At 40.9% G+C, this 18,709-nt stretch overlaps 2 protein-coding genes across 6 annotated transcripts in view; one reads left to right on the top strand and one right to left on the bottom strand.

Moving 5' to 3' along the window:
- The first annotated feature begins 1,647 nt into the window (after positions 1–1,647).
- On the top strand, positions 1,648–4,989 carry fam228a (family with sequence similarity 228 member A). 3 transcript variants are annotated; one of them, XM_027284592.1, is made up of 9 exons: positions 1,648–1,942; positions 2,098–2,180; positions 3,046–3,228; positions 3,302–3,379; positions 3,481–3,672; positions 3,820–3,900; positions 4,014–4,101; positions 4,455–4,605; positions 4,758–4,989. In XM_027284592.1, the coding sequence occupies exons 2-9, from the start codon at positions 2,100–2,102 to the stop codon at positions 4,894–4,896; spliced, it is 993 nt and encodes a 330-aa protein (XP_027140393.1). In that variant the 5' UTR covers positions 1,648–1,942; positions 2,098–2,099; the 3' UTR covers positions 4,897–4,989. The 3 variants fall into 3 exon arrangements, with proteins under 3 accessions (XP_027140393.1, XP_027140392.1, XP_027140394.1); XM_027284591.1 differs by having other exon boundaries at positions 1,657–1,942; positions 3,478–3,672; XM_027284593.1 differs by lacking the exons at positions 1,648–1,942; positions 2,098–2,180 and adding an exon at positions 2,624–2,653 and having other exon boundaries at positions 3,478–3,672.
- An 8-nt stretch (positions 4,990–4,997) lies between these two features.
- Positions 4,998–18,709, bottom strand: part of itsn2a (intersectin 2a) — a 38,914-nt gene continuing 25,202 nt past the window's right edge. For 2 of the 3 annotated variants that reach the window (XM_027284583.1, XM_027284584.1), the window contains 21 exons: positions 18,171–18,340; positions 17,880–17,940; positions 16,518–16,744; positions 16,391–16,431; positions 16,147–16,313; positions 15,157–15,190; positions 14,940–15,061; positions 13,889–13,985; positions 12,813–13,004; positions 12,515–12,559; positions 9,724–9,845; positions 9,517–9,623; positions 9,166–9,349; positions 8,956–9,054; positions 8,705–8,872; positions 8,225–8,437; positions 7,984–8,105; positions 7,816–7,898; positions 6,989–7,072; positions 6,717–6,890; positions 4,998–5,766 (listed from right to left, as the gene is read on the bottom strand). In XM_027284583.1, the coding sequence (XP_027140384.1) occupies positions 5,615–5,766; positions 6,717–6,890; positions 6,989–7,072; positions 7,816–7,898; positions 7,984–8,105; positions 8,225–8,437; positions 8,705–8,872; positions 8,956–9,054; positions 9,166–9,349; positions 9,517–9,623; positions 9,724–9,845; positions 12,515–12,559; positions 12,813–13,004; positions 13,889–13,985; positions 14,940–15,061; positions 15,157–15,190; positions 16,147–16,313; positions 16,391–16,431; positions 16,518–16,744; positions 17,880–17,940; positions 18,171–18,340 (2,664 nt within the window). In that variant the 3' untranslated portion in view covers positions 4,998–5,614. The remainder of the gene's footprint in view (positions 5,767–6,716; positions 6,891–6,988; positions 7,073–7,815; positions 7,899–7,983; positions 8,106–8,224; positions 8,438–8,704; positions 8,873–8,955; positions 9,055–9,165; positions 9,350–9,516; positions 9,624–9,723; positions 9,846–12,514; positions 12,560–12,812; positions 13,005–13,888; positions 13,986–14,939; positions 15,062–15,156; positions 15,191–16,146; positions 16,314–16,390; positions 16,432–16,517; positions 16,745–17,879; positions 17,941–18,170; positions 18,341–18,709) is intronic. The other variant, XM_027284585.1, reaches the window with a different exon arrangement.

Here is an 18,709-nt window from a genome sequence, read left to right as displayed (position 1 = left end):
TTGGCTTTGGTGTTGGTAGCCGTGGTGGTGGTGGGGAGAGCTGGTTTGTTGGGCATGGCTGATCAGGTATCTCGCGCAGTCTGCGAAGTGGGTGGCAGCTCGGCGCAGCGGGAGCAGAGCCAAGTACAGGTGGCAAGCAGCTTTGGTCAGAGCGTGGAAGAGCAGCCGCAGCTCAAGCACAGCATTGCCTGTAGATAAGAGGGGTAACGGGGTCAGCTGCAGTCTAATTTAACACTGTGGCTAATGTCAGCAACCATTACAAACAGCGTCTGCCACTGGATTAAAGTTTGTTCTCCAGACAGGTGAGATGCGGGTATCACCTGAGCACGCGAAGCGGGTGGCTTGATGCGTCATTACGCACAGCACAGGACCAATCCACTGATTAAAAATGACCAAACCGCAAATCCTTTAGGATGTAATGTCTTTATTTGTCAAAATTGTGCCAATTACGCAGAAAGACCGTTGGAATATTTATCTCAATATGCCGAAAGTCTTTTTAAATATTTGAATTATCAATCAATTAACCCTAACACAAAGATTCATAACTCCTGAAGGTTTTAGTATCTGGCAAACAGTACTACACTGGTGGCAGCGTTTATTATGATCAAACTCTTGTGTTTAATAAAAATAATGTCATGATTTGCTTATCCAAAATGCCCCAGTGGACAAATGTCACTAACAAAACCGCAAACACAGACATTATACCCATAATACCATACCATAGTCCATTTATGTGTTATATAGAAAGAAAAATATTAGTATATCTTCTCTGTGAATTTATATCAGCTGTTTCCGCCATAAGGTAGCAGATCGATGCCACACAGTTCCTGAAAAGGTTCCAAATCTCCACTAACTCTCTTACCGTCTATAAAACAGAAAATCCAGAGTAGGGCAATGCATGCTGCCAACGAAGTCCACCAATCCATGTAGCCTCCTCACCTGTCCCGGCCTCTTCGCCAACGAAAAAGAAAGAAAGCACAAAAAAACCCCTCCAAAGTTGATGTATATGATCTGGCCAAGCCCTGCCCTGCCCTGCCTTTACGCAGCTAATACCTACACACATTAAACAAGTCGCATGCTCCGCAGGGGTCGGATGTATTCGCAGCCTCTGCGGAACACCTTGAAAGTCACCTGAGGTGTCAACGGGCGCATTAAGATCAACAGACTACAACTCCTTCAGTGTCTCACGGCCAAGAAAGGCTCTGCACAAACGGACACTTGGCTATTTTTAATGAAATTAATCGACTGTTAAATGATCTAATTGATTTTTAAAAAATGTTGCTTTATAGAAATAAATTGCAATTTCTGAATATTTTATCACCTTATTCATTTACTTACGGATCTCTGTGAATATAATTGGACTGGAAGGCCCCATTCACTCTTTCATATAACAATAAAGGGCCTAAGCTCCAGTCCCCACGTTTGTAGCCCGGAGAGGATGTAAGTTACACTAAATGGAACTGAGCCTTAATTAGTATCTTTGGTAACACCTGTGTTGACCATCATGTCAAAATGGCTGCTGTGAAAAAGCTCACATTTGATGTAATTCGAGAAAATTTAATAATTTCTATATTTGACCAAATTATATCATCCCCTATCACACGTGGTCACTGTTAAATCCAGGTTGTTTTGGTGTCATGTCACAGACACAGAGCTGTGTGTGCGTCCTGAGGACGTCTTTGCTGGCGTGCACGTCGCTGTCATGGCAACGGAAAACCTCCATACCACAGGACACCTGAAGGAGCCGGCTCCCCTTCTCCGGGTTACTGCCTCTGTTTACACTCAACCCAGTGTGTTAAATGTCAGCAGGGGCCTCTCTTTAAAAATGTCAGTGTGTGTTTTATAAGACGAACCTCTAACCACCAGAAACTGCATTGGTTTTGGTCAATTTTTGCTGTTTTTCCTCCTAAATTCTGACCCAAACATCCTCAAGTCAACAAAGGTAAGAAAACCCAAGACCTACATAGATACATTGACCCTTATGTCATATTATACTGCTTATATAATCTATTTATTGTACATTTTTCTATTGAGAATGATTGAACTATTAAGTTTATGAAGACCAGGAGGTCAAAACGTTTTCTTGTCATGATGTAGAGATGAGCCCCAAGAGGAAAAACACAAGCAGCGGTGTGATCACCTTCCACACACCTGTTCCTCTCAGCCTGTTGAAATCAGAGGTAAAGAAAAATATACTCAAATTTGACTCTGCAGACTGTATATCACATTAAAAACATCTTTTAAATGAACTATCATGCGTTTTAAGCACATGGTTACTACCTAACTAATCATTAACTTTTGGTAATTAAAGAACTATAGGGGTTTAAATGACTGCTCAACAGCACTTTGGTAGTTATTAAGAGGATTTATTAAAGAACAGGAGGGTTACTTCACTTTACTGCCTTCACTGTAAAAGTTTAAACGTGGTTATAGCTCTGTACTTTTTCACAGTAAGAGTGAAACCAACTAACAATATATCACTGGTCTTTTAAAGTCAGGGAGGCTACAGTATGTGTACCTTCTGCTCAGCTCAGGCAGAGGGTACAATGGTTGTCTGGCTGCCAATCTGTCTCCTCTGTCTGTGCAGAGCCACGTCTGCAAGAACAATGCTGGAATCTCAGCGTCCTTGGAAAGATGAATGGAAAGGTTTCAGGTTATTGAGAGACAGAAACGGTAGACACAGTAATCCTCTTTTAATTCAGGACAACAGAAAAAAAAAAAAGGCCTGGTGTGGGATCAGATGACAAACCAGCCAAGCATCCAAATCCATGCAAGTTAAGATACTGGCAGACAGATACAACAGAAAGAACGACAAAAGAAGCTGCTATCTTATGTTAAAGCTGCTAAGTCAAGTTAAAAAAATCACCATAGTGCACTGACATGCGTGTCCCACCACATGTGTTTGTGTAACAGTGAGAAACCAGTTCAGGTTTCAGGGCAGTGACATGATCTGTCGCTGCCTGTTGTGTTGGACTCTGTTGCCTTCTTTTCACCTACATGATTGTCAAGCTGGGATTTGTTTTAATGACCTCACTGGTTTTTCAGGAGTTCAGAGCAGATATGAAGGACACTTCAGAGAGCAGAAAGAGCCCGTCTCAGCTGAGTGCCAGGAGGAGGACAGGGAGTAAATGTATAAGAGCAGAAAAAAGGGATGAGGCCTCACGCTCTGGGACACAGCCGGGCAGCAGACAGCATCAGCTCTCCCACACCTCCCTCAGACGACTGCAGGTATTGCATTCAACCACTCACACCCGCACAAATACATGAGGTGAATTGTCTTACAGCATGTTTTACTGTTAAGGCGAAGATGGAGGCTGAAAATCAACAGGCGAAAGAAATAATCCAGCCTTTACTGGATGCAGAAAATGGTTTTGTGAAGGTAAGATGCTGGACTTTGTGCCATTTATCGGTCTCAAGGCAACATATTGACCTTTGTTTCTGTAACTCCCATGTTGGTTGAAATGTGTCCTTATGGAGGAGTTGGAGAGGTTTCTGAGCCAACGGGATGTGGCAGAGCTGAGGAGGAGGGAACTGCAGCACAAGCGCTGGACTGAGCGTGTATGGTTTCCCCTTCAGAGGAAGGTGGAGGAACATGTGTCCAGCTGTAGCCCTGTGGAGGCCAAGAGGCGTCAAAGCTTATACAGTCACTACCTCCATCACTGCAACACCAAGGTGACACAAAAACCACCCATACTTGCTAGAAACAGAGCAAGAAACAGTTTTTGTCTTGTTTTGTAATTTACTTATTAATACAGATCAAACTCACTCAAGAGACGTGTAATTATCTAACATACTCTAACTGCCGTCTTTAATCTGCAGGGCTTTGTGTTTCTCGAAACCTATAATCCAAAGGAATACAACCCTTTTCTTCTCAACATCAAACAGCCGCACTACTTCAAGGTGATTTTTTTTCTGACTTGAATATTTCACTTTAAAAAAAAAACAGCTTCAGGCATATTGAAGTATTCCAAATGCCTCTGTTCCTGACAATATATTCACTGCTCTATCCCTAGCTCAGTACAGCTGATTCAAAGGAGCCATTGTACCGTCAGTTACATGAAAGACCGAAGCAAAAGACAACAGCCCATTCTTGTGAAGCAGGTATTAGGATTTTTTTATTTCTTAGCAAAAAGGAAATTTAGATCTCCATCAATGCTTTGAGTTTAAGCTGAGATCTTAAATCTTAATTCAGGCGAGACTGTGTAACACTCACATACACTCAGGAGTTTTGCAGCTACAGCCTAACCTGGTTTGGTATGACCAGTAGCTTATGGTGGTATTGCTGTATAATGAACAATACTGAGTCAGTTCATGGTCTTTATCACTCTTATACAGTTGTGCTAAATAGCAGTCTTATATGCATAATTATCTCATTACTGTCACTTTGAGAGACAGATTTGTGATGGTTTTTAATTCACTCTTCAAATTATAAACCAATTTCCCTTCTGTCTTAGGATGTAAATATGAGCTACTCCAGAGTAATCGTCCTCTTAGTGAGTCTGTGTCGTCTCAGGCAGACACACTCCTGCTGGCCTCGTCTAATTATGTTTCTGCATCCGGAAAAACTCCAGTGAAGAATAAGACCGAAGGAAGGAAGTCCAGCAGGTACAAATATAAAGTATTATGAGATTTAAAGTTTTATTTTGAATCTATATTTTCTAAAACGCAGCAGGATCTGGTGTGACACAGCTGCAACACAATATCATTTAAGGACCACGGCAAAGTTGAGAAGTAACGTGCAAACGTGTCTCGTGCAGGCTCGACACCATCCCACTCCACATCAGGGCGACTGCTACACCAGATGGAAGGTGCCATCAGGCCGGCTGCTTTTTTTCCAGATGTGAAGGTCGGCAGCAACCAACAGGTTTACATCAGTCCCTGCCTCCATCCAAATAAAATCAACATTTACTGTAAATCTTGACTTCTATTCACTTCTACCTACCTCACAGATTTTCAATGTATTATACTTGATACATTAACCCACGACAATGAAAACCTTTTACAGTATGTACATTTTATTTATGCTATTTTCAGGATTCAATAGCATAGTTACCATGAAACACCCATAGTGACACCAAAGGGTTAACATGACATAACATTTACAGTAGTGTGCAACATTTGAAAAAGGTGCACATAAAAAGTTGTGGCAGTGTGCCTCTGTCCAGGAGAATGTATAACAGAGTGAAGTGAAGTGTGTCTTCAAATAAACAAATGAAGACATGTTGTATTCATTAAGAGATACATATTATTGTGTACAAATGTGTAAATATGAAAATGATAAAACTCAGTCATTTAGAAAATCTTGTTAATTTTAAAGAAGTGTTCATGATTGCATTGGTGAACATGAAAACATTGGCAATATTATTCACATTTTAGCTGGTTTATTGAGAACAAGAACACCCTTTTTCCACAATAAATGATTACCTGTGAGGAATTTTTTTTTTTTATCAGTTTTTGTCTCCTTCCCTTTCATTTTGCAGTTTTTCATGGCAACACTTTCACTGCTATAACTAGGCACTTTTAGGCGTGTGTGGCTTTTTATGATTATGCATAATATCCTCTCTTCATCACTATAAAATTAAGTGGTGCATGCCCGAGCATGTGTTTGGCCATGTCATTTGGTTGGCTCATAAAGCTGTAGGTCTAGTTTGACCCAAACTTCTCCAGTGGGGACCTCATGCAGTAGTAGGCGACGGTTTGCAGCACCTTTGCTCTCCATCTCTTTCTTTATGGTTGCCACAGGAACCTCAGTGCGACCCAGGAAATCTAAAAGAGGCAGAAAACGGTCATTTAGTAAAACTGTTCAAATTAATGTAGAGGAATAATGCTTTGAGGATTTTAAAAGGTCCCATATTGTAAAGAATGAAATTTCTTTTTTGATTACAAATTAGATCCTGGTATCAAAACGCCCAATCCACAGAGAAGTGCACACAGCCCGTATACAGAAACTGTAACTTTGTGCCTTTAAATGAGCCGTTAAGACTTCCATAAGGTTGTGATGTCACAGCTATACAGTCAATGCCCTCAGCCATCCCCACAGTAAAGCACGGCCCACCCAGACCCCACCATCCAGATAGGCTAGAATCAATCCTGTGGTTGTTCTGGGCATGGTTCATGTCAGCCAATCAGAAGAGTGGGTCGTTAATATTAATGAGTCAAAAGGCAATAAAAAAAAATTAAGAAACACCCTGTTCTTGCTAGAGCAAGAAAGAAGAGAGAAGCATAAGAGAGGAGACATAAAAGTATTCTGAGATGGTTTTTGGCACTTAAAACCACAAATATATCTTAGATATTAAATTATAGATATCAAACCTTTAAATTAAAACACTGAAAATGTGTCAAATATAGGAGCTTTAAATCTTGGTAGAGCCTGACACTAGATTTTAAAGGCTTAATACAGATGTCAGACTAAATCACGGCTGACACATCTTTGTCTTCTGCACTTCAATGCCTCGGCTGACAGGCAGCGCTTGTCTCAGGGCCGCCAGCACAATCAAAGTCATGACACAACGACAGAACTAAGAGAAAAAGGGGACAGCAGCATGCACAAAACTATAGTGGAGAAGGAGAACATCTATCACTCAAAGAAATGTGTTAAAACAAGCTAAAAGTAGAGATCAGAAGCTGGCATGTAACCATAGGCAGGCCGGACAGATTGGACAAAAAGCCTAATAATCCAATCTGTTTGTGTGTGTGCGTGTCTCTCATCCACTTGCCATCTGGTGAGAACTGGTCTTTCTCAAACACAGTGATGCACAGGACGTCCTGATAGAGGTCTTTGATGAAGAACTGGCAGTTGAAGTTCCATTTTGGGTTCAGAGTGTCGCTGACTGGTCGTGAGGTGTAGCACTGAGCCCCCATCGTCAGCTCACAGTACGGATTACTTTTACCTGGAGAGAAATGATATACCACGTATTTATTTTACAGAAATGTAACACACTGAAGCGATATAGATAGACACAGGATGGGTGACAGGATGTGGTCTTACCGTTGGGTTTACAGGCTTTGAGCTCCTGGGCTTCAGTGACAGTCACCAGCAGTCGGCCGATGCCACTGCTCTTCAGGGAACGGGCTAAAAACAAACACACAACCGTTAAGATGTGAGCCGACAGCTCTCTCTTACAGATGTTGCCAGTTGAAACAGCTGATCACAGGAGCTAATATTCAGACTATATTCCATGTATGCTTGTGTATTTGTGGTGTACCATTTGTTATGAGTAAAGAACCGAGCGAAAATGATGAGGAGAGGAGGATTATGGATTGTAATTTGCTGCAGAGAGGGTGTGGATAGGTCTTTAATTAAAAATAAAACAAAATCACATAATTGCAAATGATGGTTTCAGGGCTTTTTTCCCCTGATCACAATCAACTAGTTAATAAGACCAGTATCAGAAACATTAAATATATTATTGTTATTAGTCATCTCAAACAGTTCTCCTTCACTTTAGTCTGCTTTGTAAGAAAAAGCAAAAGAAGGTAAATGTGTCTTAAAGTTGGTCTATATTACGTTTCAAATTCCTCTAAAATATTCATCATAATGTGCACATTGATGGCTACTGTGAAAATTATCATTCCATTAATATTTTAACTGCAATATCTTGCTGCAAATCTTGCAGCTGTACCTCTTTTATTAATGGTGAAATGAATTGCGCCAACTCAACACTATATCATGAGATATTGTTGGGACGGTTCAAAGACAATATTAATAATATATGAGTGTAATTGTGTGTGCATGTGTGCAGTATGTATCACACTGTCAAACATTCACTCTTTATAAGCTGGAGAATCTCTCTCACATGTGTTCAGTGTGTTTACCTTGATAAGCCTTCTCTCTCTTTTTCTTCTCCGTCTCTATGAAATGTTCAGATGCTGCTTTGATTTTCTGGACCCACGTTGTCCTGCCGACACAGTGAATCACTTTCTGTATTCAGTGTGATTAGGTGATTGGTAAAGTGTGTGAAGATGTGCATGCGCATGGCGTACCTTTCATTTAAGGTCTCAGTTCTGAGTGTGTACACGCGATCGATGTGTGAGACGTGGAAGAGTGGCTCGTCGCTGGACGGGTCGGGTGGCATTTTCACCAAAACCTCATTGAGGAACAGTGGCTGAAGGAGAAAATGAAGTGATGAAGAACACATGGATAGGTTTCTGGAGACTTTTTATAGACTCCACCTTTCCACGGTTTCATAAATTAGCAGTATTTAGACACCACACTCTCGCTTACTGTTTTGTACATCTTGAGCTGTATGTTGGTCTTAAGGCTGAAGAGCCTGTCTGGCCCTGAGGAGGAGAAAGGTTTGGCGCTGTGTGTGAGGAGGAGGAAATCGTTGAAGAGGAAAGCCCACAGCTCCCTGCTGCTTTTGGTTTTATAAAGCCGGCCGCTGTGGAGCAGCTTGCGAGGCCCGAGGCAATTAGTCAGCGAGTTGAAGACCAAGTGCTGAAAGAGTAAAAAAAAGTAAGGCGTGACTGGAGAGAGAGATGTAGGAAAGGACGGAGACTGTCGAGTGCAGTAAGTGCTTCAGTGAAAAATGCTCTCTGGCTGTTGTGTGCATTTGTCTTGGCACCAGATAACATAAATCCTGAAGTGAAGAAGTGAAACTGCAGAAGAGTACAGAGTTATTCTTGTAAAACAATCCAGCAGAACCTAGTTCAGTGGTATCCAGCATAAAATGTATTGTTGAGGGTCTTGTCTGACTGTGCTTACCTCTATAGGTCCCTCACACTGGACGTGGCTCTGTATCCACTCCAGCCTGTCTGAGTTCTCCTTCTCCCGGACTCCCTCATTGACCTGAGAGCACAGCTCCTCGGCTCGTTCCAGAGCTTCTCTCAGCGGGCTGCGGTCTGCATGACCATCTGGGGTGTGCTCCAGGATCTGACCAGCGAGAAGAGGAAAGGAGAGATTATATAGAGAGACATGAGAGACAAAGTGTTGTAATTAGGCAAAGGATCACTTACATTCTTTATGAGCAGAGGGTAGCGTGTGATCCTCTGCATGGGCTTGAGGAGGAAGCTGGACAGCGGCATTCCTTTACAGCGGTAGTTAGTGGCTATCTTCTGCTCAAAAGGAGGCAGACGTGCGAGAGATTAAGATTCATATTTTATTGATTCACACAGATGTTTGTTGTGTCCCTCTTTCTATAGATCACATTCATCCACAGCTCATACCTTGAGGAAGTCTTTAAAATCAGGCTGGTTGTGCGTCTTGTTCTGTAGCAGGGCGGCGGCGTTGAGCTGGCAGGAGCAGAATCGAATGTACGGCTGCATGTGAGCGAGCTCTGAAGCCAACAGGTCTCCTATCAGCTGAACCGGCATATTCTCTCCTCCTGTCTTCTTACGCACGCGCAGCGCTCTGGGATGACGATGATGTAAAACACGATCTTTGTTACATCTTCATAAATATGTGCTAAGCCAGATATAAAACTTACATACTTTTCTCCCTGAAGCAAATCCAGAAACTTTAATTTCAGTGTTAACATTTACCAGAATGGCTCATAAATTTGATATCGGGGTACCTACTTGAGTAGTTTGGTGTTACACATAATCAGCTCCCTCCAGTTAACAAAGATCACTCCCATCTCAGCTTCTGTTAGACGGCCAGACTCTGACATGGGCTTATGGAAGACCTGAGAAAATATATTAAAACATAACCCGTGGTTCAAATTCTGGACAAAAAGGTTAATGCTTTCTGAATATGCATGCTCCGTGTTTGTCTCTTTGTTTCACCTCTAGTACCAACTCCAGGTCTTCCACGTAGGTCTCCTCAGTCTGGATGAGCTCATGGATGTAACCTTGTCTCTTCCTCTCCTGAGGGGTCATGGTGTCCAGCGTCATCAGGTCGGCACACCCTACAAGCGCGCATACACACGTGCAGACGAGCAAACATGCGGCCATGCATCCATGCATGCACAGACACACCAACGACACAAGCATGTGCAACACGCACAGACACTCTCCTGTCAATCGCGAGCACAGTTCCTCGGGAAACACTACACACGTCTGCATGTTAAAATCTCCCTTTATTAGAAGTTCTATATTTTATTTACATTTAATGCACAGACAAGAGGTGAGGCACGTTGTAGTTGCAGTACATGAACATACCAGGCAATGCAAACGCTAAGAACACTGCTACGAAGGACACCAAGTTAAAGAAAAACAAAAAGCACCTTTTCACGGTGGAGCGCTCGCTCCAGATGATTGCATAGGTGTGAATGAGTAAATTAGCTAATGCTTGTGTGAAAGAGCAGTGGAAGACTCAGTTGGGTAGTAGTTCAAGTCTTTGAGGTACAAACTTGGCAAAAAGTTGGAACGTCAATGTCAGCAGTGTGGTGTCATTTATCTCTGAATCTACCATAACAGTTGGTATTCTAATATCTGCGTGTTTATCTTGCTGGTGATATCACAGTTCAGCACAGGATGAGTCTCAATCTTTAAACTCGCCTGGAAGCATCAATAAATGGAAGAGCGAACAAAAAGAAATCACAATAAATTAGTTTTAGTACGAGCAATGAGCAGCGAGCAGGCAGCAGTCAAGGTTATTGGTGATTTAAGCAACAGTGAGTCTTCACATTGGTCCATTTTTAGCAAGGTTTAATGTTGTTAGTGCAAGAATGAGTGACCCTGTTAAGAAATTTAAACAAGCCTTAATTTAAAAAACTAAATGACTTCAGTTTGATGCCATTGGCATATTATTTTCATTATATTGTGTAACCAAACTCTTACGATCCATATTTTTAGCAAAACTACACATTTCATGCCTTTATTTTGTATCAGAGGGACAAAAGCCTCTAAAAAAAAAAAAAACACGTCTAGCTGCCTCCGCCTCGCTCCCTTGGTTAATTAGTTAGTTAAAGAAACATCAAGGGAAACACATAAAGGAGAGAGAGAGAGAGCAAGGGGGTAAGAGTGGGAAATAAATGCCTTATAGAAAAAGGGACAGGGTTTTAAAAAAGAAAAAGAAAAAAAAAGAAAGAAGAGCAGGTAAAAGAAGCTAATTAAATAAATAAAAATATAAACAAGACGAGCACAGAACACCACAGTCCTAAACGAGTGAGGTGGAAAGCGCAGAGCCGGGCTGTTCTTGCTGGCGGCTGGGCTTCCTGTTGCGACAGGGCAATTCGGTTTGGCTCAGACAGAAAGGGTGAGGTACAGGAGGAGGAGGAGGAGGACGAGGAGGAGGAAGAGGAGGAGGAGGAGGAGGAGAGAGGAAAGCCAGCATTACTGTCCTACAACAGAAAAAAGATATGAAGTGGAGGAGCGGGAGGGGGAGGTGAGTGAGATGAAGGAGAGACGGAGAGACAGCAGACATTAATATAGTTTTAATATTAATGCTAGACTCATACATGCACGTGCATTAATAATGTATTTCTGGAAATGTAAATGTTGTTACTAATCGTATCAGCTGGAGCGTGATGGTAATTTCTTACTTTTCATTCCTCTGATGAAGCGCAGTGTCAGAACATGTTCATTAGAATTAAAATTTTATTGTGTTTCCTGTCTGCGGCTTTAACGACTTCATCCTAATTAGACGTCCAGTGCTTTCGTCTTGTTAACATAGATCCACTGCTGCGAGAAGAACATGCAAGCTATGAATACTAATTAAGAGCATACACCTCCTGCTTAAAAATGACCCTCTTAATATCATCAGAGGAGTGCCGTGAATATACATGAGAGGAATCACCACCCTTCCCAAAAGACCAGTGATTAGTGTACTGTATAAACAGTTAGAAGCATAATGGACAAGTGCTTTGTACATTGTTTCTGTCCATCAGTGAAGTGAAAATTAGTCAGAATTTTTTTTTTTAATGTGACCGATTAGGATGAAAACAACATGCCGGTTTGATTTGAAGCTAATTCTTGGTTGTTCCGTTTTGTTCTGTGACCCAGTGATTTGTTTCACGACTTGCTTGCTATTCACTGTCTGGCAGAGAGTTAGGTGAAAAGTTGGATACCGCTCTCATGTCTCTGCGCTGTGATAGCTTAGCTCAGTGTTTCTCAAACTTTTTACATCGTGCATAACCTCAGAAGTACCACTCTGGCCGAACCGCAGTATGGAGTGTGAATTGGTACCTGGGGGAGGTACCAATTCACCTCCTGGGCACTGCCAAGGTGCCCATGAGCCGTACCCCTAACTGCTATTTTACCTTCTGGTTGGCCGGCTAACTTCTTTCCTCTGCTTCCAGTCTTTATGCTTGGCTAACCACCTGCTTTACCTTTATCAAAATGACAGATATGAGAGCGGCAAACACTTTCTCGTCTAATTCCCAACAAGAAGCCGAATAAGCAGAGTTCACAAAACTATTCCTTCAAAACTTAAAAGGCCCGATCTGTTTTGCTTATGTGGATTAAGGGAAACTGAATTATTTTAACTTTTGTCCTGTTAATTCAAGGCGAGAGACACCATTCTTTTTACCAACACACCCAAAATATACAGAAGATTGAGCCTTTTAAGTTCAGTGAGTTCATGTTCACCAGTCATCCCTCTGTGATTGACAAAACCCAACTCTTTTCAGCTTACCATCAGTCACTTCATGCTCTGACAGGGATAACGAATCTACTGTACCTAAAGTGAGCCAAGTCAACCATTTAGATTTTCAGCAACGAGACAAACGTTTGTTTCTACAACTGACAAAAGTGTTTTATCAGTTTCCATTTGTGCCCACAGTCTTGTTTCCTTTCACGGACAGCACTCCCACAATAATAAATAACTACATGTGTGAATTATTGATTTTCTTTCAAGTGGTATGAGAGAAAAATATTGTCCCCCTGAGAGAAATTGTTAAGCCAGAAAAAAAAAAAGCATGAAGTTTACTCACATTGCTGGCTGGGGTCTGATTCTGTTGTCATCTTGACATAATTGGTGGGCAGCAGGCCTGTGACCCCATTGACGTCTCCTTTCCACCAATCGGGGTTGGTCTTGTCCAGGATGCTGATCAGCTGACCCTTGGAGAAGCTCAGCTCATCTCGATTGGCAGCAGTATAGTCGTACATGGCGATGACTTGGCACACTGAGGAATATGAGGCACACATGAGGTTGACATGTTTGAAATTATATTTTACTGAATTTTGTACTCGCTAGCACAGTGGATCTAGTCACCAGTCCACAACTATTGTTTGCACTGAAAGAGCTCAGCAACTATTGGATTGATGATCATGGCCCCCAGAGGATGAATCCTAATGACTTTAGCGATCCTCTGACTTTTCATCCAGCACAACCAGTCGCTTGACATGTTGGTTTTAAGTGAAAGTCTCCACACCTATTAAATGGATTGCCATAAAATGTGGTGTATTGGATGAATTGTAATATCTCCCATAGTCGTCATATCAAATATTTTTGTGGTATAATACCTGCAAAATGATTCCCATCAGTCTCAGGTTTATTAACATTTAAACTAAACTAAAGCTAAACTAAGACAGTGAACATTGGTAAACCTGCAAAACATGAGCGTGTCAACATCGTCACATGTTAACATGCTAATGTTAGCTTTTAGCTCAAAGCTTTAGACTTTTATTCTTGTTAAATGTCATGGATCTATTGATAACAGAGACTGCTTTCTGGTTTTCGGGGAAAAATTAATGGGGAAAAAAAAATACAGCAGTAATTGAATTTATGAATGCTATTCAACCAAAAAATGCATATGCAGTTCTGTTACGGGATGTGTCCACTTATTCCAGAATAATCACAGTAATTTAACAGCGTCTTGGCAGCGATGTCAGAGTAATTGGAGCCTTGAATTATTAATGTGTCTCTTTAAAATGATTTTGGATTTACTACAGGATACATTCATTACTCCAATCCAAATAAGAAAATGTGGAAACAACCCAAGAAAATAATATATCATGCAGACGTGTGTCAAAGAGCATGTCATGCTAAAAGTGTGTCAGCCATCACCTGGCAGAGGAGAGGGGGAGGATTTGCTGCTGGATGGGCCGAGAAGTTTAACGTGAGAGGAATGAAACCAGCCTCTCTGCCGCTTCTTGCCTCGAGCCTGGAGGAAAAAGAGCCAGTGAGAGTAAATCAATCTTCTGCTGGTTCAGTTCTGAATTCTAAATCAAGAGATGAATTGATGAATCGATTTTGCGGGGCAGAGAGCTGAACCTCCAGAATCACAGCAGTGCAAACAACGATCTATACTGAATCCCGATGGGTCTTTACTGGGAATTTATATTCACTGCCTTCATGAATCAAAGATTGCTTGATTCAATGCTTCATCTTTCTTGACCAAGATTAATATAAATAAAGATCATCATGTTCTATTTCTCTAGTTTAAGAAAACTGCGGCAATCCTACGCACTGCAACAATATTCATTTCAGTTTTGACTGTCTGTGCTGCTGCCTTTACCCAGCTGTCTCATTACTGTGTCAGATTGCTCACTGACAGCTTAACCAGAACTAAAGTCGCATCCTCAGCACAAAATAGGCAGTGAGGATTGACCTCACACTGCTGTAGATGTATAACCTAGAGACAACCCTGTTATTAATCCCGTAACCTCATGTCCACCTCTCGCTCACTCTTTATCGATCTGACAAGTCATGGAGGTACAAAAACATCTGGAGTACGAGCTGTGTCAGGAAAGAGACGGATTAACTTACATTGGGTATATACATACAAACTTGAGTTACGACACATTTTTCTATATAAAACCTTTAAATAATTTTCATATTATCAAATATTTTTTCATCAAATAGAGGCAGAAAAAATATTAAAATGCATTCAAATATGGGCAGTGGCTCCAAGAGAAGTACACAATTAATCATGCTTACAGTTCTCCAAGATACAGTTGACCTTAAACTGCACATCAGCATTTAAAGGCAAATTAAGTTAAACCTTGTTACTTACATTTTTCTAATAGCTAACATTATCCTTCTACTCTTATTTTCTTGAAAAAAAAAGAGAAGAAGATTGAACTCATAAGTTCCCCTCACGGCTCTAATGACTGACCTGCAGTTCCCCGAGCCACCAGCCAGTGGAGTTCTTGGCCAGGACCACTATCAGTTGCCCTGGAGACAGACGCAACTGATGCAACGTCGGGGCGACGGTGATGTTGACTGCCTGAGCAATCTCTGTCGAAGAAACCAAGATAGTTGATGGATTTAGATCAGGTAAATGTCAAGAGAATTATGGAGTTAATCAGCAGACTATGAGTATGTGCTCTCACCAGGCTTTTTGGACGGAGCTCCAGGTCTTGTCGTCTAAATAAATAAAGCAGTAGTAAGTGAATGACTATAGTAATAAATACAGAAATAGCAGTAGTAAGTGAATGACTATAGTAATAAATACAGAAATAAATACACATTTTTAACAAAATCTGTGGAATATGGGGGAAAAAATGCTTGCGTGCCACTAATGATCATCAATATATACAGTGCTTAACCAATTTATTAGACTACCTGTCAGAGACCATCCAGCATCATGACGTGATTTAATGCGGGCTTCTCTGAGAAATCAGAAATGAATCAAGCATAACATTACCATAACCACTAAAACTAATTCTTCTGTTCAGGAATCCAAGTAGATAACTATAATTTGACATCTTAAACAATAAATAATAATGTGCTTTTTTGTAAAAGTGAATTGTAAAATTCATGCATAATAATAATAATTATATTTTAGAAATAAAAATATTATTTTGGTTAAAGAGCTACTGGTGTATTAACCATTACAAACATGAAAAATTATTTGGGTAAATACCAATGCTGCTAATTTAGGGCAGCTGTGGCATAAACTTTACATTGGGTGGTGGTCTAATAAATTTATTAAGCACTGGTAATATATATATATCTATATATAATATAATATATAATATATATAGAATAATATATATATAATATAATATATATAATATTAGATATATATATATATTCATGTATTGATTATTTTTACATTGTACTAACACATTTTTTGTCTGAGATGAAAAGAAAAAAACCCCAAAATGCATAACTGATTTAAGTCAATAAGCTGACTAATCTTTATAATATTTCTTGCTATATGATATAGACAGTTTATATAATATACAATAAATACATTTCTATTATTAAAAACATTTAATAAAACTTTGGTTCTACGAATTATTATTATTTTTTTTAAAACACCTGACTTGGCTCACCTCTGGTTCAACAGGTCGGACATAGTTGGAAGGGAAGCTCACCTCTGGTTCAACAGGTCGGACATAGTTGGAAGGGAAAACCCCCGTCTGATCGCCGATACATCCTCGCCACCACTCTCCTTCTCTCTCCGTTACCATGACAACGTCTCCCTCGACGAACGTGAGGTCCCCCGCCTCTGGGCTCTCGTACGTGTACAAGGCCACATACTCTGGATGGGATAAAGTGTAAGTCAGAACCACATGTCTGAGTTATTTAATCGTTTAACGAAAGATGAACTACACTCACCTTCCAGCTGAGCAGAGTCACATGTGTCAAATGCATCCACACTAGAATGGAAACAACATGAAGTCAATTTAGTCTTGCACTTTAAATTTAGATTTAACATCAGAGAGGTCTGTGCATGTCTTCATACTCTATATTGCCGCCCGTCTCCAAAGTGACACAGTCTTTGGGAAACCATCCCTGCGTCCCGTTGAGCTGTCCCAACCACCAGTCCTCCCTCTGCTGCAGCACACTGATGATGTCGCCCTGTGAGAAGCTCAGCAGCACAGTGATGACGTCGCCAAAGGAGAGGCTGAGGTGAGTCTCTGAGGTGGCTGACCAAGAGGAGACGGCTCGAGCCAGCAGAGGGACGGAGGACTGAGGAGTGAGATTAGAAGAGCAGAGTTAAACCACTAAATCAGCCCAACTCGCTACTCATCCAGATATGAAGCAATTTAGATTATCACAGTTCCCCTCACTCTTTCTGAGATGTAACCTACAAATGCCAGACCTACTAACACTGATGTTATCTGTTGGGAGATGGAGATCTGTAAATGTCTGGGTGACCCACAGAGAGGCAGAGAGAAAGAGAGGAACTCCCAGTGGAGAAAAGCTATAAATATACAGTCATACTGCTGTTCAAGATGTGTGTGTTGATGTCAACAGCAGTGTGTGTACCCCAGCCAGACCTACTTCCTTGCCCGCCAAAGTCAGTTTATAGCTCACATACATTACGAAGGCAGACATTACTATATCAACAGAAGACCAAGGAAAGTAGGAGCATTAAATAATTTATGGCTACCTGGAGGGAACACTGACATATTGTCAGCTTACAACATTAATATAGGCAGCTTGTTAGCAAACAGCTTCTTATTTAAACATCGAGCAGATATAGAGAAACATTTGCATGTTTCGGACACTGGATTTGAATCAATTCAATTTGAAACATCCATACTTAAACTTGCTATTTTGAGTACATAAGTGCATTCACACTGTCAGTTATGGCAAAATGCAATGTACTGTGAGTACCTGGATGGTGCGCTCATAATGGTCAAAAAGTTAAAATTGGAAATTATGCTGTTAAGCGGAATGAAAGTGAACCTAACCAGTAAATTTGTGGGCCCGAAAAACCAAAACAATGAGCTGAAAGGAGCCAAAAAAAGGGTTTGCTGTAGCTGCATTGGATGATAAACACATTTACAGGCATGTGATCCATTGTTAGAATAAAAATATTGATTAATAATCCTAATATTTCAAGAGATCAGGACGTTTTTATGTAATTTTCAAAATAAACTCTTTGTGCTCTTTTTGAAAAGACAGAACTTTTTCCCTTGTGATGCCTGACAACAGAGAGTAAATACCAAAGTACAGATAAGTTGCATACTAGAGCAAGTCAATAAAATGTTTATGTGTCCATTCAGAGTGAGCTGTCTTTCAATAAAACTAAAGGTCAGTCCCAGTTTAACTCATGAGTGAAGTTAAAAGTAAACACAAGCCAAGATTTCCTCCTCACCTGTGAAGCATCAGATTGGGCAAGATCGATGGCGTCACCTGCCACCTCCCCATCTGGGACTCTAGGTGAAACACGTGGAACAAACCATCAGGGAAGGAGCCAACGCAAGAATAAAAACAACCTACAACAGTACTGTGGCATAAATTACAACACCCAAGGTGACTGCTACAGACCAGGAGACAGCAAAATAAGCACAAAACTGTACTATCTTTAGTGCAGGGGAACTGAAATATCACACAGAAAATGTCTTTGAGACTGTCCTGACCATCCTGTTTTCTTCCTGCATGTTACCTCGTGTTCAGTGGTGGTGGTGGAGAGGACTTTTTTCCCGGTGAAGAAGGGGCAGGCTCAGTAGTAGATGGGGTAAGACATTTCTCTGCGTAACTCTGGGGGAACCAGCCCCTGTTACCACGGTAACTCCCACACAGCCAACCAGGCTCACCGACAGTCTGCTCATCCACCTGCATCATGGAAAACACATCTTAATCATCCACAGTGAGACGTAACAAGGTGATGATGATAAACATGTTGGTTTCCAACTACAGTCATCCTTTGGACCAATCAGAAATAATTACTGTTTCACAGATATCATGTACAATTAGCGTATTACACAAACATATCCTGGTAGTGGAGTTAGAACGAGGCTGTGTACATACATTATAATCACTGCACGCTGACTGCTTGCAGTTTCCACATCAACTGCTTGCTTCTGCCATTTTTACAGATCTGACAACATCTTTCTTTTCTCTTGCAGTGCCACACTTATCAAATATCATTTTACAAACTAGCAAATATTAGTTAGCTAATTTAAAAATGCAACCACAACTAAA

Source organism: Larimichthys crocea, chromosome XI (genome assembly GCF_000972845.2).
Source record: "Larimichthys crocea isolate SSNF chromosome XI, L_crocea_2.0, whole genome shotgun sequence".
Lineage (NCBI taxonomy): Eukaryota > Metazoa > Chordata > Actinopteri > Sciaenidae > Larimichthys > Larimichthys crocea.
Note: the sequence above shows the minus strand (reverse complement) of the source record. Positions and strands in the feature narration are given on the sequence as shown.

Bases quoted from the DNA above. Each gene is read 5' to 3' on its own strand.
- fam228a (XM_027284591.1), top strand. From the start codon at position 2,100: ATGAGCCCCAAGAGGAAAAACACAAGCAGCGGTGTGATCACCTTCCAC. The intron at 3,380-3,477 runs GTAAGATGCTGG...GTCCTTATGGAG, and splicing joins CAGAAAATGGTTTTGTGAAG to GAGTTGGAGAGGTTTCTGAG. The intron at 4,102-4,454 runs GTATTAGGATTT...CTTCTGTCTTAG, and splicing joins AGCCCATTCTTGTGAAGCAG to GATGTAAATATGAGCTACTC.